We start from the raw sequence: 22,267 nt of genomic DNA on the forward strand, positions 1-22,267 counted from the left end.
GAAGGAAGGAGTTGATATAGCTCTCCTACAGGAGACAGACCTGTCGGATAAAGAACACTTGAAATTACGACAGGGTGGATTTGATCAGGCCTTTTTTTCTTCTTTTAGCTCAAAAAGCAGGGGAGTAGTTATTCTTATTCGGAAGAATTTCCCTTTCAAAATCCTAAATCAGATAAAAGACAAATCTGGACAATATATTCTGACTAAAGCCCTTATAAATGGAGAGGAATATGGGATTTTAAATTTGTATTGTCCCCTCGGCCCATCCTTTTAAAATTTATCACGGAAGCCTTCTCAAAATTGATGGCTCTCGATGCCAGTCATACAATTATAGGGGGAGACTTTAATTGTATTATGGATCCGGAAATAGATAGGACTCCCAAGAGTACTGCAGGAGTATCTCCCAGATCTAGACAATTGGTGGATTTGAACAAAGAAATAGGATTAGATGATGTATGGAGATGTCTTCATCCACAGGGCAGAGATTTTTCTTTTTACTCCAATCCACATAAATGTCATACCAGAATTGATATGTATTTTGCCCCCTCAATTTTTTAAAATTCCATATCATCCTGTAAAATAGGTAGCATAGCAATTTCCGATCATGCTGCTGTATAGATGGAAATCAAGGCGAGGAACAATGGGACATCCCCTCAGCATTGGCGTATGGACTCCTTCCTGATGAAAGATAGTAAATTTGTAAAGTACTTCTCTCAAGAATTTTTAGAAATTAATTTAGGTACAACTAGCAACCCATCAATGATGTGGGAGACCATCAAAGCTTACGTGCGAGGTTTGATCATCTCATACTCAGCGACCCAGAAAAAATTAAAGGGAGAACAACAGCGTCTGCTCGAAGCTCGCTTAAAAGCAGCTGAAACAGCATACGCCGATAGACCTTCTATTATCAAATTGCAAAGGATTATGACCCTGAGGACAGCTCTAAATACCATGCTTACCCAAACGGCTAAGAGGGAAATATTATTTGCAAAACAAAGGTTATATGAAGTTGGCGACAAACTTAGTATTTCTTGCAAGGAAAAAAAAGGCCCCTCAAACTATCACGCCTATCAAGAAAAGTATGGGTATTTGGACTCATGACCATAAAAGGATTAACGCAATCTTTAGAAAATTTTATTCTGATTTATATAAATCGCAGGATTGTGAAGACAGGACTAGGAGGATGCAATCATTTTTTAAAAATTTGACCTTTCCGGACCTAACTCCGGAACAGGTATCGGTCTTAAATGCTCCCCTAACGGTACAAGAAATACTTGACGCAATCAGGCAACTTCAGAGCGGTAAGGCACCTGGCCCAGACGGCTTTCAAGCTGAATTCTATAAAGAATTTACAGGAATATTGGCTGGTCCAATTATGGACATGTATAACTAGCATACAGTCAGGTCTGTCTCCTGCCTTCGTTGAAAGAGGCAAATATCTCTCTTATCCTTAAAAAAGGAAAGGACCCAGAAGATTGCACATCATACAGACTAATATCCTTGCTAAATATAGATTTTAAAATCCTTTCTAAAACATTAGCATTGAGCCTCTCTGCAACCTTCTCACAACTCCCAATTCCAACAAGTTTCTATCATCTGCAAACTTGTAAATATTACAACATGGTCCCACATCCAAGCCTTTCCTGAAGAAGGGCTTATGCCCGAAACGTCGATTCTCCTTTTCCTTGGATGCTGCCTGACCTGCTGCGCTTTTCCAGCAACATATTTTCAGCCCACATCCAAGTCAATTATTTATCCAGTACACAGAGGCATAGAACCACGATATGAAAATAATGTTTCAAGAAGTAATTTATTCATAATTTTCTTAAAAGTATTGCTTTTACTGTAGCCTTCTCAAAATATCAAATCAACTAGGCCTTTAAAGGACCAAAAGTAGAAATTGCAAGCACTTGCTACCTTTATCTTATTTAAATACATCACAGCAATAGAAAAATGGATCCAAGAGAAAGAGTTGTCACTCTAGCAATGTTTCACTTTGGGCATCATTGTTTCAAAATACGGGATTTTCAATCATTTTGTATTCTTGGCACTGAGGGATTAGATGCAGCCAAATCCCTGTATCAATATCATCAAAGCCATTAATTACTAGAAGATTAATTGAAGCAGGTACAACATAGTAGTTGTAAGATAATTTGAAAAAGCGACTGAAAAAATAACCTATCCAAGTTTTACAAGATTTATTCTGAGACTAAGAGAATATTCACTACTCACTTGGATGAGAGGAATGGCAATCCTCAAGTGCTCAACACCATGCAGAGTACAGCATGTGATCCTGTCATATCATTCAAAATCTACATCTACCCAATAGAATCAGTATTTGAAATTAACTCTTTCAGATTTTGACCAATTATCTAGACAAGCTGTGTATTTTCCGCTTTTATTTCAGATTACCAGCATTTATTATCTTCTAAAAAATCTTTCAGTCAGATTTCACTAATTTGTTGATTATTTTAGGAAGAAAATAGATTTTAAATAGTGCAACAAATGAAAGCACTTTCAAAAATAATCACTTTTTTAAGATAGCTATGAGATAAATTACTTGTTAAATGAAAACTCACATAACGTTTCATCATTTGCCAGGCGATAGAAGCAGTGACAGACTTGGGCAACTTGACAGAGGTCCTGGTGTGATAAGAGGGTTAAAATCCGAATCCAGATCTCATCAGGAAGATAAAGCCATAGTAAATTATCATCAGCCCCTTTACCAATCTAGGTTAAGATAACACAAACAAAAGATCGTGATCATTAGTGTTTGATACTCTGCGCAGTGGAATCACACAATACCATCTAGTGGACAATTGATACAGCTGTCATCAATGTGCATAGAAAAAAACTAGGGCAATTTGAACTACTTTTCCAATGAAATCACACTGCTTGAAAGGAGATCAAATTTTAAACAATTCATATATGTAAGACAGTAACCCATATGGCTTTCATAATTCAAGGCCTTTGAATATTTTCATTTATGGGTGATCCATTTTCCACTAGTGGTGTCAAACAATGCAGAAAATAGATTGTGGAATGGTTTGTGAAGCAAGTTACCGATAAAACTCCACCTACTTTTGCATTTCTTTCTTTTACCCACTCCTGTATCACTTAAAGCCAAAATAACAAGGAAGTAATCAGTTGTTAGATTTTCGTAAGGCTTTTCTGCAAACAAGAAAGAAATGCAAATGATGGCCGAAGAACGACGCTCCAGTTTATTTCCATTTCAGGAGCCATTTGGCACAGAGTCATAAAACACTGTACTTTACAGCCAAATCTAATCCTACATTAACAAAAAGGACCACAGGCCATCCCAAATACTTCATAATCAATTAAGTATTTCTTAACATTGTAATATAATAAACATGAAAACTAATTTGTGCACCGTAAGAATCCATAAACAGCAAGGTGATAATGATCAGAATCTGGTTTAGGAGTTACAACCGATCATGTAATCTGGTTTAGTTATTGCTTTTGGGATATTACTGGGAAAAATACAAGGGAGAAATTCCCTGCCCTTCAAACAATATAATTGGATGTTCACATCCACTTGAGGGGACAATCGAGGCCTCTGTTTAATATCTGATTTGAAAAATGGTACTGCCTAATCCTGCAATAGAGTAAATTTTGTTTTCAAGTCTCTAAGTAGCCAACGCCTTCTCAATATTTTCACTTAGGGAATTTGGAACAGACATCACCAGACAAGAATCAGAATGCTCTTCCTTAAAGATGTGCCAAGGACAATCTTTACCCTGGAGTGAGGTCAGCTAACTCAGCACAGAATGGATGTGAAACTGACAAATACTTGGTATTTGTGGCTCAAACAAACATTTCCTGAAGCTTTGGTATTCTAGGTTTGTAATGCAATATAAATGAGGATAAAATACTTGCCAGTTTGTCATAGGGCTGCAAGGCATTGTTCAAACTTTCACTGACTTCACCTAAGAACAAAACAATACATTTCACACCATTTTGTAATTAATAAAGTATAAGAAAATCAAGAATATATACGGGAGCACCATATAAGGATTATGAAAAACATAGATAGCTGGAAGGCTGGAAAGACAGGTAGCAGGGACAGTTTAATGTATGAAATGTGATGCAGAATATCTCACATGTAACAAAGAAGAAAGAAAATACACCTTAAGTTGTGAGATCCAAAATAGGAGTAAAAGGATTTCAGCATGCAGAAACAGTTCATTATAGACAGCAGCACAAACAGATATAAAATCATCAAAAGGTAGCCTTTGGTTTTATATCTAAGGGCACAAAATGCAAAAATACAAAGGTGGATTTTAAATGGCTCCTTTGGCAGGTGGGTGGGAACATGTAAAATAGGCGGCTAGCCCACCACCATACTTTCAGGATGACCCCTACTATACGCTAAGTGGGCAGGTGCCAAAATCAACCAACCACTCACCATATTTCATAAGTAATGATCTATTAGATTATCAAACATATTAACCTGGATAATATGCTGAACACACCAAAATATGACTAACGTGCACAGACTAAACAGTGGGCAGGCTAAATTTTATGGCCTAGCTGGAAAAGTATAGAAGTGAAGAAATGGGGTGGGGTGGTCTCCAGCTACAGGTTGTTATTAACTGCAAGATATTGACTCTTCAAAGATCTCACGTGTTGTACAATGAAATACCAGGCACGGTGTGATGGCTTTAAATATTGCTTCCAGCTTGTGAAAACAAAGCACAATTAAAATTCAAACATAGGAATAAATTTGTATTTTAAACAACAATGATGAGATTAAATGGCCCAACAGAAAACTGCACTACTCCTTAACCACTTTGTCTGAAACTTATAAAAAGAATACCATAGTGCCATCACTCAAATCATAAATGCTCACTTACGAATCATTTAGATTTTCTGCCTATCCATTGGTAACATATCAAGCAACTACAGGAATCACGGAGAGTTTAAATCCATGCTGTGCTTTAGCCACCAACACAAATTGTGAAACCATAAGTTGACTATTAACATAAAATAAGCGAGGTTGGTAAACTAAATATTATGTATGTTTAATTAAAATAAATGAGCTGCAAAACATAGCTCTGTTGAAAAATAACAGGGGTCCACTCCCAATGATTGCCGGCACAACTTGTACCAATTGCCATGTTAGAAATGATAAACGATGATCACACAGGCAGTCCATGTACTAGCAACTTGCACAGCAGGCAGTCAACATACCCCTTAGTGCTGATTTGACACTCAACTTCCTTATTTGGACTTTGTGGGTTTATAGCAATGGCCTATCTTAAACAGTCATTGCCGAACATGCTTTTAGCTGAATAGGAGACAAACTCTCCCCCTGCCTGCCACCCCACACACTCCTCCCACCCCAAACACCAGCCAACTATAGCTTTAAGTGAATAAATACATTTCAGATGAAGTACTTCAGATTTTCCTTTGCAGCTGCAGAGTTGGAAAGGTACAGTAATGCTGGACCTTCGCAAGGAGAGGAAGGAAACTTGAAGCCCTCTGCATGAGAGGGCTATGGGGCAAGTTAGCATAGAAAAGTTGTCAGGCTCTCATGAAGCAACAACAGCTTATTATTCTAAATATGGATTGTGGTTCTGTTTTGCCACCCATCCATACGTGACAGCACTTCCACAAAAGAAATTGTACATCATGGAGCATACCTGAGCTGAAACAATTGGTTTGTTGCCTACACTGCATTGGAGGAGTTCTCCAATACTCACCAATATATGCCACATGATTTGTGGTAGTCTGCTTATCCACCACAACTCTGCTATGCTGAAGTCAACCTTCTCACCAGGCCCATTGTGACCATATTAGGGCTTGGATGAGTAAGAGGAAAGGGGAGTGAGGAGAGGAAATAGGAGAAAGAAGGAGGCCAATTACTCAGCTATTGAGTCTTCTTTTACATAATCCACATTAATGATCTAAACAAAGTGTCTAAGAGAAACATATCTGTTTTCTGAGGATACAAATTTAGGTGGAAGGTAAGCTCTGAGGAAGTCAGAGATGCTGCCAAGAAATACAAACAGGGTAAATGAGTGGGCAACAAAGCAGAAGATGGAACATAATGTGAGGAAGTTTGAAGTTTTTCACTTCAGTGGTAATGACAAAAACACATTTTTTACAAGGCACATTTACAAATGATATTCAGAAATATTTCAGCATACTTGTATAAGAAACATGAAGTTAATAAGCAGGTATAACAAGTAATCAGGAAAGCAACAGAACATTACCAGGAAACTGGAGTCCAAGATGAAAGAAGTTGTTATAATTATACGGGGCTTTGGTGTGACGACACCAGCAGTATTGCAGCTGGTTTAGATTCCATATTTAAGGAAATATACATTTACTTTGAATGCAGAGCAGCAAAACTTCAGTAGACTTGTCCATAAGATGATAGGTAGCTCTTTGATGAGAAGATAAATAAACTGGGCCTATACTCTCTGGGATTTGATGAATGAGAGATGATGACAATGGAACACTCAAAAGTCTTAAGTGACTTGATAAGGTAGACAATGAGAGATTGGCTGAGGAATTCAGAATATGGGGAAACAACATCAGGATAAGGAATTGATTTAGGATTGAGATGAGGAGAAATTTCTTTACAGATATTAAGTTAATTAGCTGGATGACTGGTTTGCAATGCAGAGTGACACCAACAATATGGTTCCGATTCCTGCGCTGGCTGAGGTTACCCTTATGGTCACACTTTCTCACCCTTGCCTGAGGTGTGGTGGCTCTCAGGTTAAACTCACCACTAATCACCTGTCTCCAATGAGACAGCAGCCCAATGATCCTTCGGGATTATGGTGACTTCATATTTACTTGACCTATGCTTTTCAAAGAATCATAGAGGTATTACGGCACAAATTAGGTCATTGTGTCTGCATGCAATCCCTCTATTGAACCTGCCACCACCATACTGTGAGGCAGTGCATTCTAGACGCAAACTATTCATCATGTGAAGATGATTTTTCTCACATCGCTTTTGCTTTTTCATCAAATAATTTTAAAGTTGTGCCCTCTCATTCTTGTTCCTTGTACAAGTCGGAATAGTTCTTTTGTATCTTCTCTACTTTTCCCGATAATCAACAATGATTTCATAGACATCATTAGACCCTTATTTCTAGATTTTTATTGAATTCAAATTTCACCATCTGCCATGAAGGACTTGAACCCGAGTCCCCAGAACATTTCCTGAGTCTCCAGATTAATAGTCTAGTAATAATACCATGCACCCATAACCTCTCCAATTGCTCATGTAATGCATCCTTTATTTTGTATTGTCTATTCATGTCTTCCTACTAAAATATATCACCTAATTTTTCTGCATTGACCTACATCTTCCACCTCTCCTCCCATTTGACTAACTTGTCTTTTTGAAACTCTATACTCGCTTCCTCACTGATTCCAACACTTCCAAGTTTCACATCATCCATTAACTTTGAAATTATCCCCTTGCACTCCAAAGTATAAATCACGAACATACATCAGGAAAAACAAGGCTTCCAATACCAACAGCTAGGGAATTCCACTAGAAACCTTCCTCCAGCCTGAAATAATATCCATGGACCATAACTCTGTTTCCTATCACTCAACCAATTTTGTATTCATGTTGCTCCTGTCCCTTTTATTCCATTACCTATAACGCCCTTTACAAGTCTGCTAGGTGATACTATTTTGAATACTTTCTGGAGGCCCACATCCACTGCATCAACAGCCTTGTCCTCATCTTGGACCCTCCCTGACACCTCTTTGAAAAGCTCCAGCAAGTTAATTAAACAAGACTTTCTCTTTAGAAAGCAATACTTGCTCTTCCTAATCGCCTCCATTTTCCATATAACTACTTATTCTAACCTGAATAATTGTTTCTAAAAGGTTCCCACCACTGAATTTAAACAGACTAGTCTGTAATTGATGGGCTTATCCTTACAACCTTTCTTGGGGGGTAATGTTTGCAATTCTCCAAGTTTCTGGCATCTCCCATGATTCTAGGGAAGACTGAAAGATTATGGTCAGTGTCCCTGAAATTTCCACTCTCACTCCTTTAATATCCTTGGATGCATCTCATCCAGTTGCATCCCCTTGTTAACCTTAAGTACTTTAAGTCTATCCAACACATCTACCTTCTTCACTTATGAACCACTCTAGTGGCAGAATTCATTTAATACCTTAGCTTACCTGCTTGCTTTAACCCTCTTTTTGGTCACCCATTTCTCACTCTTTCACCAGTTAGAAGTCTATAACACTTTGGGGTTGCCCTACACGTTGCCCGGTCTTTTCTCATTATTCCTCCTTGCTTCCCTAATATGCTTTTTCACTTTCCTTCTTGTATTTCACTTTCCTTCTTGTATCAATTTGTATTTTCTACCTGACACCTGCCAGAAGCACACTTTATTCTTTATTTTCACTAATATCTCTTCATTTTTCATCCAAGGAGCAATGGATTGGCTTGTCCTTTTTGAGGGAACATACCTAGATTGTTTCTTTTTGAAGATAGTCCATTGCACAGTTACAGATTTCCCACCTACCTTTCATTCCAATCTATCTGGCCCAGCTCCATTCTTGCCCCAATAAAGTCGCTTCCCCACCAACTGATTATTCATATTCTGGATTGGCTAATGTAATTCACTACTACTATCTTGAACTTTATGATATAATGATCACTACACCCAAAAACTCCCCAACTGAAATTTGATCCAACTGGCCCACCTCCTTTCCAAAGTTCACTATTAGTTTTATCTTGTTGGTCTGGACACTGCAAAGGAAATTCTCCTGAACATAAACTCGAAATATTTTCCCCTCACTCTACCCGTAGCCCAGTCTATATTTGGATAATTGAAGTCTGCCATATAACTACTGTAAAATGTTGCCATGTCTCTAATCTCCCTGCACACCCTTCTTATTAGTTGTTGGTTTATAGACAACACTGAGCAATGGAATTGTTTTTTTTTGGTTTTTTTAGCTCTAGCCAAATTGATTCTTCTCAACCTTCTGGAATAGCCTTTTTCCTCCAGCACTGCAATGCCCTCCTTATCAATATAGCCATCCATCTTCCATTCCTGTCTTTTCTAAACAATGTGTACCCAAGAATACTGAACACCCAGTCTGGCCATTCTTTGAGCTAGGCCTGTCTTATTATTGCAACACCTTAATTCTAAATAGCAATTTGTCCCAAAAACATTGCAGTTTTATTTACTATACTGCATACTGTTACATACATGCACAGTAATCCTGATTTCGACTTAATTACTTCTCCCTCACTATGACTTTATCTATTAACTTACCATCCTTTACCCTGGTGCTATCTGTCCAAGTATTTTGTGAAACCTCTTCTCAGACATTCTCTCTGTTTCAGTGTCAAAGCTCTCTCGACAGCATTAATGAAAAACTTCCCACAAGGAACAGTACCAGCTCTGCTCAAATGCAACGTGATCAGCTTGTACAGGTGCCATCTTCCCCAGAGCCAGTCCCAGTATCCTTAAAATCTAATGGCAACCATCACGCATCAGCTTTCCAGCCACGAATTGACATAACTTATCTTCCTATTTCTGCACTCATTTACACATGGCACGGAGTGCAATCTTGAGATAACTACATTTGAGGTCCTGCTCACTAATTTTCTACCTGGATCCCCAAATTCCGATTGCAGAACCACATCCCTACCTTACCTAAGCTTTAAATACAAATGTGGACCATGGCCTCTGGCTTTTCACCCTCGTCCAGAAGAATGTCCGACAGTTACTCTGTGCTGGCACCAGGAAAACAACATACTACCTTGGAGTGACATCTACATTCTCAGAACCACTGGTCTGTTCCCTTACTGAATGAATCCCCTTTCACTACTGTTTGTCTTCCCCTCTGCTACAGCCAAGCTGCTCGTGGTGCCATAAACCACACACTGACTGCACTCCCTTGAGGAATAGCACCCTCATCAGTTTCTAAAACTGAAAATAGATTTGTGAGCAGGACCCCAAGGGTCTCCTGCACTACCTACCTGTTTCTCTTGGATTGCCTTGTAGTCATCCATACCTTTTCTGCCTCCAGGCCCTTAAGCTGTGCTGTGACCACCTCTCTGAACTTGGCAATGACATAACACTCAGCCTTGCAGATGGACCACTGTGACTCCAGCCATTGCTCCAGCTCTGAAACCTGGAACTCAACTTTCTGCATAGTTGGTCCAGGGCACCGGTAGGGTTCATGACATCCTACAAATTACAGGTTACATATTCCACTTGACTGAGCTGTGCTGTCATGTCTTAACTTTACTTCGTTTACATTAATTTTTTTTCTGTTTTGGGTAACTTATATTACATTATTATACTTGCCCTAAGTATCCTTTAGTTTTTGTGTTTCTCCATTAAATCAAAGTAAAGCTACTTCTTAATACTTCTCCAAAAAATAAACACTTTTCAAATACACAGCAATTAAGTCAGCCCCGGAGCGTGGTTTCTTATCAACCAATGAACATACTGAAAAGTGTAGAACAATTGAAGTTTAGAAAAACAGTCAACAGAAATAGCACCTCTTCTTTTCACCATACTCCCCACTCAGCACATTTTATTTACTACAACAAAACTTACTTCAAGCGCCTTTTACCCTCTTTGCATCAAATTCCCACTTGGAACCAAATTGCCAGATATACTTGCTTGACCTCAGTACCCATTTCACTCTAGTCTTCCTCACATTTTAAAAATTCCTTTCTTATGTGGAACTGCAATGAGTCACTTTTATCTTTCTATTGTTAATCAAGCTGTTCTTACTTACTCTTATACTCCAACCACCTTGGAATGAGATCTCCGTTAGTCTTTCTGATTAGTTGCTGCACCTTGTGTTAGCTTCCTGTGTTTTTTGTGCACAAATACACCCAAGACCCTTTATGTTTTATTTTTCTGCATTTTTCACCATTTAAATAATATTCTGCATTTTTCTCCATTTAAATAATATTCTGTTTTTATCTTCCTTCAAAATTAAACAGCTTCACATTTTCCCATATTATACTCAATTTGCCAACTTTTTGCCCACCTACACAACCTTTCATATCTCTCAGTTTGTATCCCTCTCAAAGGTGGCATTTCCAAATATTTTTGTATCATGTGCAAATTTAGCTGCAGTATATTTGGTTCCTTCCTCCATGTCATTAATATCTATTGTAAACAGTTGCAGTTCCAGTACTGATCCCAGTGGAAACTCACTAAATGCAGATCACCAACCTGAAAAAGAACCCCTTATCCCCCTCACTGTTTCCTGCCCATGGGCCAATTCTCTATCCAGGCTAATATACTACCTCCAACATCATGGGCTCTTATCTCATGACTTAACCTTTTGCCAGGTACCTTGTCAAAAGCTTTCCACAAGTCCAAGTACAACACATCGACTGGTACCCCTCTATCCATACTTCCTTGAAAAACTAATAAATTAGTCAGACATGATCTTCCTTTCACAAAGCCATGTTGACTCTGCTTGATTAGACTTTAACTTCCTAAATGTTCTGTTATTGTTCCTTTAATAATTGACTCTAGAATTTTTCCAACAATTGAGTTAGACTAATCAGCCTATAGTTACCACTTTTTGCCTTGCTTTCTTTTTGGAAAATGGGGGCAATTTGGCAGTTTTCTAATCCTCCAGTAGTTCTCCAATTCCAAGGGTTTTTTTTTGGAAAATTACAACCAATGCATCTGCTATCACTGTAGCTACTTCTTTTAGGATCCTAGAATGCAAGCCATCAGGGTCAGGGGATTTATCTGCCTTAGCCCCAATAGTTTGTCTATTACTACTTCACAGTGATGGTGATGGTACTAAATTTCTCCCCTTATATTCTTTACTGTTAATGAGATGTTCAAAATGTCTACCCTTAATAAAGATTGGCACAAAATATCTGTTTAACTCTTTGTCATTTCCTTGTTCCCCATACCAATCTTCCCAGATTCATTTTCAAAGGGGCCTTAGAGATCTCTCTCACGCTGCGTGCCAGTAAAAGCAGTGAAACGTTTATAAGAGAAAAAAGTGAGAAAGGAAACACCAAAATGTGCCTAAAAATCATTTTCCGCAGCATGCCCTAATACATAAAATACTTTAATCGATTATGATTATATGCCATTAATAATTCACCCTGAAAAACAACTCAAAATTTTAATAGATAGGACCTGAATATTCATTCCAAAATTCAAAAGTTAAACTGCATTTGAAGGAAGTGTTCACTGTTTTAAACTTACCTGATTTCATTGTTGCCAATGAAGTCACTGCTGGATTTTGAAGCACTGTTTTGGATCTTGATGTTTCTTGTGGTACTTGTTTGCTATTTAGAACCTTAGCACTTACAGGCCGTTTGGTCAGCTGCCTGGATGACACCTTGTTCGTTGTTGTCAGCCCTAAAGGCATAGAGAGAAAGACATGGCTTTACCCTTTTTTAATAAAGAAATTACTTCAAATTCCCAAAAATAACTTTCACAGTTATGCCACACCATACAATACCAGCTTTCTTGAATATTCTTCCTTGCAATATAGGAAATAGCAGCAGAAGTAGGCCATTCAGCCCCCGAAGCCAGTTCCACCATTCAACTGGATCTAATTGAATACCATTTTCTTACAGCATCTCCTCATCGCTCAAACACTTTAATATCAGAAATCTATCCATCTCTGTCTTGAATATACTCAATGACACAGCCTCTGCAGCCTTCCAGAGTAGAGAATTCCAAAGATTCAACAGCCTGTTACTGAAGAAATACTTTCTCACCTCAGTCCGAAACAGCCTACTTCTTGATCTGAGCTTGTCCTCTTAGTTTTAGGCTCCCAGGCAAAGGGAAACACCCTTCTTGTATCTACCCTGTAGAAACCTGTAAAAATGTTGTGTACTGAATGAGATCACCTCTCATTCTTCTAGACTCTGAAGAATATTGATACAGACTCAATTTCTCCTCACTGAGCAATTCCAATATCCCGAGGATCAGTTGATGAATCTTCATTCACTCTCTCTTTGCCGAGTATATCCTTCATTCAGTAAGGAGCCTTTAAAGTAGCTACAGAGACAGATTCTGGAAAAGTCCCAGAGGATTAGAAAACCGCCAAGATAATGCCTGCATTCAAAATGGGAAGGAGACAAAGACAAAGGTAACCATAGGCCAGTTACCTTAACGTCAGTTATTGGGAAGTCCATTACAAAAGGATATAATAGAGCATTTAGAAATACATAATATGATCAAGCAAAGTCAGCATAGCTTCATGAAGGGGATATGATGCCTGACAAATTTATTAGAATTCTTTGGGGATGGAACAAACAAAATAAAGGGGAAGCAGTAACTGGAATATATTTGGATCTTTAGAAGGCATTTGCTAAGGTACTTCACATTAACCTACTTAATAGGAGCCTGTGACATTGGGGGCAGTATATTAGCATAGATAGAGGACTGGTTAAACATTAGAAGTCAGAGGATTTGGATAAGAGGGGCATTTTAAGGATGGCAACTGTAACTATGAAGTGTTACAGTGATTCAGTGCTGGGGAAGCCACAATTATTTGCACTATATATGAATGACTTCAATTAGGAAAATGAATGTATTATAGCCAAATTTGTAGATGACAAAAATAAGTGGGAAGGAGGATAACTCAAAGAATGCTGGTAGGAATAATCTTAGCCAATGGAATAACACTGGAGGAAAATGTGAGGTTATACATTTTGGCAGGAAGAACTGAGTTGATATTATTAAAATGGAGAAGTGCTGCAGAAAGCTACAGGAGGATGATTTGGGATTCCTGGTGCAAAAATCACAAAATGCTAGCATTCAAGTTCAGCAGGTAATGGGGAAGACAAATGGAATATTGACATTTATATCAAACTGAATTCAATATAAAAGTAGGGAGGCTTTGCTATACAAGGCACTAGCCTGAGCAAAGAAAGAATACATGAACAATTTTGGTCCTCTTATCAAAGGAAATTCCACTGGCATTGAAGGTTGTTCACAGAAGATTGATACCACGTATGGAAGAACTGTCTTATGAGGAGAGGTTGAGCAGGTTGGGCCTGTACTCATTGGAATATAGAAGAATGAGAAGTGGCCTTATTGAAACATACAAGATTCATACAGAGCTTGACAGGATAGATGTGAAAAGAGTCTCGGACCAGAAGATATAATTTAGATTAAAGAATCTCACTTTTAAAACAGAAATGAAGAGGATTGTTTTCTTTCAGAATGTATTGAATCTATGGAACTCTTTACCACAGAAAGCTATTGGGTTAGGTAGTTAATTACATTCAAGACTGAGAAAGCAGATTTTTAATAATCAAGGAAATCAAGGACTATGGAGAAAAGGTAGGAAACTGGATTTAGAGTTGAAGATTATCAGGTAAGCCATGAAGAGCGGAATGGGCTAAATGGTCCACTTCTGCTTCTACATTTTATGGTTTGTCTTGAATGCATTTGATATATTGTTTATAACTCCCTAGCGAGTTTTGAGAAGATTTGTAGCTCAGGATGAGGTTCTGGATGTAGGTTTTCTCGCTGAGCTGGAAGATTCATTTTCATGAAAATGAACCTTCCAGCTCAGCAAGCAAACCTACATCCATAACTCCCTAAAAGGAGAAAAGTTACAAATATGTATATGCTCTTACCTTCAAATAAACAACACATTTTTGTTCCAGCAATTCTGCTGTATGATTCATACATTTACAACAAATAGAAGAACGTAACACTGGAGAGATTAAATGAGTACACACTTTCCAATTGAAAGCTTACGGAAGTCTGAAGAAAGTTGAAGTAGATATCATTCCAGTATTGAAATAGACAACACAAGAAATTATTAAATGGAGTTTAATTCAGATAAATGCGAGGTGCTGCATTTTGGGAAAGCAAATCTTAGCACTTATACACTTAATGGTAAGGTCCTAGGGAGTGTTGTGTAAATATATTCCTTACTTTAAAAACAGAAGGCTGGCTGTGACTCTGGATGGATTCAGCACTCAAAACCCTGTGGGGGGCGGTCACGTGACGTCCCCATCTCGCACCCGGAAGAGTGCGGGGCGGTCACGTGGCGTCCCGTTTCGCGCCCGGAAGAGCGCGGAGCGGTCACGTGACGTCCCATTTCGCGCCCCGGAAGAGGGCGGGCGATCACGTGATGTTCCGTTTCGCGCCTCGGAAGTGGGTAGAGGTCACGTGATACTCCATTTCGTGGGCAAAGAAGGTCACGTGGAGTCGGACAGCTAGGAATGCGAGGAGGCGGGGAATGGAGTCAGACTAACACCCAATCAGAAGATAATTCTACCTCAGTGTTTATATGACGATTTTTATTGTATAAAAGACTGGGGCAGGGACAAAACGAGATCTTACTTTTTGAACTGATACACTTTGTAGTTTGTCAGGGACAAAGAGGTTTAGACCCAGAGCTCTGAATGCTTTGTTCACTTACTGTGTAAAATAAAATTAAGAGTGTGAGACCGAATATCTTCTCCTATTGCTTCATTTAAAAGAATACGCAGGACTTGGCTCACACATAGAAGAAAGTAAATTTAAATTGGTAGATTGAGCCAAAGTCCAACAATTTGGTGACCCCGACGTGATGAAGACGGAGAAGTGATGGAAAGAGAAAAATAGAAACAACAGACAACTGACGTTTGATGACAACAACAAGCGGCGCCGCATAAAAAAAAGTGAGCAGACGCCTGTTTACATCAAAGTTCTGCAATTGGAGATACTAAATTGATTGTTGTCATTATACTGCAAGTGTCCTAGTAACAGTAAGTGGACAAAGCATTGCTAAGGTACATTAGGGTTTAAAGTCCCTCGGGGTTAGAGTCCCCATAAAAGCAACAAGGTACGTAAATGTGAGGAGGTTTAAAGTCCATTGAGCAGGATCTCATAAAAGCAATGCTCACAAATTTTGATGCATGATTGATGTTTTGTAAGTTTTAGAAATTATATTGGGCAATGTACGGAGGGTGGAAAAAAAACCAGTAGCGTTTTGAAGACCAAGACGGTGGTGTTTCAGTGAGAGAGAGTTGGAAGTGGAAACCTAACGGTGACAACAAAACTGCTGATAAATCTCGCTGAAAGGATCAGTTGCTTGGGTGTATTTCATCCAAACTGACCAGCCACCGGCTTTGTCTTTGATTGGGTTGGTTGTTTGGTTATATTTATATCTAAACTAACTGACTACTGGACAGGAGGATTAAAATAAAATACATAAAATGGAAGGGGAGTTTGATAAAGAGTGTGAAGAATATGGAGGATGTTCTTCCGATTTAATGTTGCCCGTAAAAACAGCAGTGGGGTAAAGTCAGAAGTCAGTTAGTCAGTGGGCTTGCAAAGAATAAACAAAAAGCAATGATGGAGAAATATGATAAGATTTGGGAGGAATTACAGAAACAAGGCAAAGTCCCGAATGATGAGGAGAAGAAGAAATTGTCACTGTTTTTAGGAAAAGCAGAAGAACAAGCTAAATTAGAAGTAGAAGAGCACATGAAGGGAAAGAAAGGGTCAATATTAGTTAGAAGAAAGTGGACAAAAGAAGGCGGGGAGAAAGAAGAGAGGAGGATTCATCTGCACAACATGACGTTAGCCTGTATGGCGGTAGAAACATTACAAAAGGGAGTAGGTGGTACTTTCACAACAGATTTGACAAAGGAGATAGGAAAGGCAGGACCATCTGCGCCATTATATCCTAAATTGCCTGTGGTACAATCACCGCCTCCATATCCTGTAATACAAATGCCACTTATGTATGGGTGTTAGACATGCAAGAAGTAGGAACAAGAGAGTACAATGTAGTAAAACAGAGACTGGCGGAGGCTGTAGAAGAAAGCATTAGAAAAGTAGAAAAATTATTAGAAGTTGATCAGAGGGTTAAGGAAGCGGAGGAAGCAAATAGGGTGACAATGATGCACAGTAGGAATAAAGAACAGCTAAAACAGGGGAGATGTGTTCCAGTACAGGAGCCAGATGTTCATTCAACACCATATAGTGCTGAGAATGAAAAGAGGGGAAGATTACATGATTCAGGTCAGTTATTGGATGATAGGTTCTCAGACAGAAGGAGGAGAGATTTGAGGGAAGAACAGGATAGAGAGAAATTGGATGAGGAGGAGTCTAAAAGTAGTATAGATATTGAGGACGAAGAATCCCTGACAGACAATGATCCAAACACCTACCCGGTCACCTTGAAAGGCTCACTCACAATGCAGACTGAACATGGCCCTCCACTGAAGCCCCTCCCTGAACTAAGTTACGACTTGCGTCAAAGAGACACATTACGACAACCTATAAAGTATCAGCACCACCAAAGGCCATTAATTTACAGAGGCTCTTATCTGGGGAATGTCTATCAGCCTTTTACATTTACTGACATGAACTGTATCCTGGATAAAATGCCCCCACCCATGGAGGGGGGTGGGCCCTTGATGGTAAAGTTTTCTCAATATACACTAGGGTACAAGTTAGCCATGGGCGATTGGAGAGCATTGCTGGGTAAGCAATTGAATATGTGGGAAATACAGCAGATTGAAGCGTCTGTGGGGACCACCTTATTACCTGATTCGGAACAGTTTGTGCAGCATGCCACCAGTGTGGGAAGAACAATGAGGGATAGGTTTCTGATTCCACCGGGAGCGATGCACTCACTCACCTTCACAATGAAGGAGGGTGAGGATATGTCTGTCTTTTTTGGCTAGGTGTAAGAACACGTGGGCAGATACTGCGGGGAGCCATCCAGGGTCAGGTCAGCTACAGACCACGTTATTTAGGAATGCCGTCATGACAGGGATGCCAAAGGAAGTAAAAGAGGCAATGGAGAGTAATCCTGACATCCCAGGTTGTTCTACAGAACAGTGGGAAAAACATTTGACGCATCACATGAAGCGTTACAGGACAAAACAGGATGAGGATAAACAGAGTAATGAGTCAGATAAAGTGCAGTTGCTGAAGTTACAGCTCGATGAGGCTAGAAGGAAGGCTAATGATACAAAGAAGGCCTCCCAAACGACGACTAATCAGATGGTTCAGCGGCCGTTGCCACAAGACAAACTGCCAAGTTTAGATCCAACACCTGATTGGATGCCACCCTACCCCCAATATGGGGGCAGACCAATAGGTGTACCGGGAGGAATGCGTGGTAGAGGAAGGGGCCGCGGAGGACTCAGAGGTCAGCCACTCAACACCTGTTTTGAATGTGGCCAACCCGGGCATTGGAGAAGGGATTGTCCCATGTTGTGGGGAACCCAGGGAGGCCAGGGATTGATCCGAGGACGGTATCTCTGTGCAAGTCAGCCTCCTTTTCAACAGGCTGTTCAGCCTTATCAAGTCCCAAATGCAGCTGCAGCCCCGGTGCAAGGACAGTACCCCCAAACTATGCTGGAAGGGCAGGGGTATGAATATTGACGGGGCCTGAGAACCCAGGGGCATGTGGGGTTGCCAGACCCCTATATGCAAATGAGGGTAATGGATAAGAATCTGTCTTTTTTGGTTGACACGGGTGCAAGATTTTCTACCATCACTTGTGATATACCTCAGTCAAGCATGTCATCCTCTCGCATCCAGTTAGTAGGGTTCTCGGGTAAACCAGAAAATCTGCCTTTGACATCGCCACTGATTACATCAGTGGCCGGACAGACCTTTCGTCACCAGTATATTTCATCATCTGCATGCCCCGTGAATTTGATGGGACGTGACTTGCTGGTGAGATGCGGGGTTTCGGTTTTGTGCGGACCAGACGGACTGGTGGTGACCTTTCCAAATGGCCATTCCGTCAACTGTTCTATGACAATGATTCACTCTGGATCCCAAATGATATTATCACCGGACACATCACCAACGGCAGAAGGGCTGTGGGCAGATATATACTGGGGACTTCTCGAACCCGAAGACAGGCAAAACAACGGCATACAGTCTTTATACAGTCAATGGCGACCCTGGGTTCAGATGTTGCATCCCTATGCTCCTCCTGCAGATCCCCTTCATGTTACTTTATATTATGATAGAGATGATAATGAAATTTATCAGCATGCATTCTATCAGCACCTAGAAGGGACGCAATGGGACATTTCTTCCAGTTGCATTCTGCTTGGAAACGAAGGTGTGGCAGGTGTTGTTTAATTAACTGCAGAACAGTTGGAATGGTATGAGATGTCTGAAGAAGCTATACCTCATGTCACATTGGCCCTGCATGCTGAATATCAGGCCAAGGATCTGGGACCTATGTGCAAACGCTTGATGGTGTTAACGGACTGGGTGTGGACTCAGTTACCCGGTTTACAATATTCACCATCGGAGAAAGCCTATAGAATTATGTGCAGGACAACTGACAAGGTACTGCTGGACCATAGGCAGATTGAACGGTTTCATGGTAGGGAGAAAACAGACCATCCACAGGCTGCGGCGATGCTTGACTCTCTACCAGATACCTTGTGGTCAGCAAGTTCAATGGACGTTGGGTACTGCGAACACGTCACACCAATCACATTTGATTTAATAGACCACACTCCGATTTGGCAGAGACAATATTCACACAAACCAGAGCCTGAAGCCGGCATTGCCGACACAATCGAAGGATTGTTAGCAGCAGGGGTGCTAGAACCCTCCCAGTCAGCTTGGAAAACACCTATCTTACCTGTAGAGAAGCAGAATACAGGCAGATATAGGATGGCGCATGATCTTCGACGGAATAATAGTGTCGTTTCTACTCCAACAGTTCCGGTTCCAAACCCCTACACTGCAATGTCTGTGCTGACCCCTGACCATAAGTGGTTCTCGTGCATTGATCTCGCCAACGCGTTCTTTTGTTTGCCCTTAGCTGATCATTTGAGGGACATTTTTTCGTTTACCTATAAAGGCCAACAATTACGTTATACAAGGGTCCCTCAAGGGTTTATTTTGTCACCTGGGGTGTTTAATCAGGTACTGAAACAGCAGCTGAAGGATCTGACGCGCCCAAAGGGGGTGGTATTGATCCAGTATGTGGATGACATTCTTTTGGCAGCACCCGACCATGTTTCTTGTTTGGAAGCCACAAAGACGTTGCTGTTTCACCTGTATAGTGTCGGCTTTAAAGTTTCACGGGTTAAATTGCAATGCTGCAGACAAACGATGTCTTTTTTGGGTAGAATTATTTCTGCTAAGGGAACAGGTGTGTCTCCGTCATATGGGGAGCTCACTTTCCCTTTAAGGGCCATGGTAAATGAGCAAGGTATGAGAAATTTGTCAGCCCATTTGCAGTGGACTACGGAGGCAGACGAAAGTTTCATATCTCTTAAACAGGCTTTAACGCGGGCTGCTGATTTAGCGGTCCCAGATTACAAAGAGCCATTTTTCCTCGATATTTCTGAAAAATTACACACAATAAATGGTGTTCTTTTTCGGAAAAAAGGGGGAGGCAGGCAGGTGCTGATGTACGTAAGTGTTACTCTTGACCCAGTGGAGGACAGATACTTGCCATGTACAAGACATGCAGCAGGGGTAGCAAAAATTCTCCAAAAGGTAGCACATATAGTCATGGGCCATTCATTAACAGTACTGACGACACATAGTATAGTGGCCTATGTGAACTCAACAGCCTTTACAATGACGTCAAACTAGGTTAGAGAAAATCTTGAATGCACCACATATAATTTTTACACATGAAGGAATTAACATGGCTGATAATATGGGAGAAGGAGAGCCACACATCTGTGAGGAAAGGGTACAGAGAGATTCCAAAGTAAGGGCAGATTTACAGGCAATTCCATTAGTAGACCCAGAAGAAGTGCTGTTCACAGATGGTTGCTGTTATAGACATCCAATTGAAGGACTTAAAGCAGCCTATGCAGTGGTGCGACAGAGAAGTGAGGGATTTGAGGAACTGTTGACAGGAAAAGTGACAGGTAAAGAATCAGCCCAGTTGGCTGAACTACAGGCAATGATAGCTGCGTTAGAATGGTCAGAGGGAAAAAGAGTAAATATCTATACCGACTCTGCATATGCGGCAGGAGCTATACAGGTAGAACTTAGTCAACGGATCAGGGCAGGATTCTTAACAGCAGCAAAAACCCCAATTAAACATGAAAAAGATATGAAAAGATTAGCGGAGGCCCTGATGAAACCTGCAGATGTGGCAGTGGTCAAATGTTGAGGACATGATAAAGCAGATACAGTAGTAGCGAAGGGTAATCAGGAAGCAGACTCAGCAGCGAAGAAAGCAGCACGGTATACACCACAGTATATAATGGTACAAACAGAGAGAACAGTGTATGACCTGCTGCCCGCTTGCGATGCGAATGTGTTAATAAAAGAGCAGCAGAAAGCCTCTTCTCATGAACTGACAGTATGGAGAGAGAGAGAGAGGGGCCACAGAGTCAGAAGGGATTTGGAGGTCACTGGATGGTAGACCAGTGCTACCCCCAGGTTTGATAGCTTCTATGCTTCAGGAGGCACATGGGCTCACACATTGTGGAAAAACACAGATGCAGAGGTATCTGATACATTGGTGGCATCCGTTCTTGCCAGCGATGATTGAAAATTATATCAGGGAATGTAGGACATGTACAGAATACAACGTGAGAGCAACAGTGAAACCACACGAGGGAAAATTCCCTCTCCCAAGAATGCCAGGTCAGGAAATAGTGATTGACTACACTGATATGATAGAGAGAGTAAACGGTTATCGGTACCTTCTGGTAGCAGTGGATGTATACACTGGTTGGCCAGAAGCAATACCTGCGAAAAAGGAAGATGCAAAGACAGTGATCAAATTCTTGATAAACCAATCTATTCCAACGTATGGGTTTCCAAAGAAAGTCAGGTCAGATAATGGCACACATTTTAAGAATAAAGACCTGCAAGAAGTTGAAGCAGCTTTAGGACTGAAACATGCATTTGGAATAGTGTACCATCCTCAGTCACAGAGAAAAGTGGAAAGAATGAATCAGTCCATAAAAGGAAAAATAGGAAAAGTGTGTGCACAAACAAAGTTAAGCTGGGTGGATGCCCTACCTTTAGCTTTAATGTCCATTAGAAGCTCAGTAAACTCTATCACAGGGTTAACCCCGTATGAGCTGACAACAGGGCAGCAGTTCCCGGGACCAGGAGCTGGAATACAGATGTTAGAGGGAGGAGGAGCCTCCCTAAGGTATAAACCTTACTATGACCAACTAACAGCTTTGGTGTCAGCTTTCTCCAAACAGGTTGGACCGGAAAAGGGGGAACTACAGAGCCAGGTGCCATCTACGACAGACTGGGTCCTGCTGAAGGTGATCAAACGGAAGTGGTCGGAGCCGAGGTGGACAGGACCTTATAAGGTGGTGGAG

The 22,267-nt window shown here is 40.5% G+C and overlaps 1 protein-coding gene across 2 annotated transcripts in view; it reads right to left on the reverse strand.

Moving 5' to 3' along the window:
- LOC122561225 overlaps nucleotides 1–22,267 on the reverse strand; it is a 151,033-nt gene that overhangs the window by 79,787 nt on the left and 48,979 nt on the right. For both annotated transcript variants that reach the window (XM_043712843.1, XM_043712838.1), the window contains 3 exons: nucleotides 12,219–12,374; nucleotides 3,898–3,947; nucleotides 2,580–2,730 (listed from right to left, as the gene is read on the reverse strand). In XM_043712843.1, the coding sequence (XP_043568778.1) occupies nucleotides 2,580–2,730; nucleotides 3,898–3,947; nucleotides 12,219–12,374 (357 nt within the window). The remainder of the gene's footprint in view (nucleotides 1–2,579; nucleotides 2,731–3,897; nucleotides 3,948–12,218; nucleotides 12,375–22,267) is intronic.

Source organism: Chiloscyllium plagiosum, chromosome 2 (genome assembly GCF_004010195.1).
Source record: "Chiloscyllium plagiosum isolate BGI_BamShark_2017 chromosome 2, ASM401019v2, whole genome shotgun sequence".
In the NCBI taxonomy this organism is placed as follows: Eukaryota; Metazoa; Chordata; class Chondrichthyes; order Orectolobiformes; family Hemiscylliidae; genus Chiloscyllium; species Chiloscyllium plagiosum.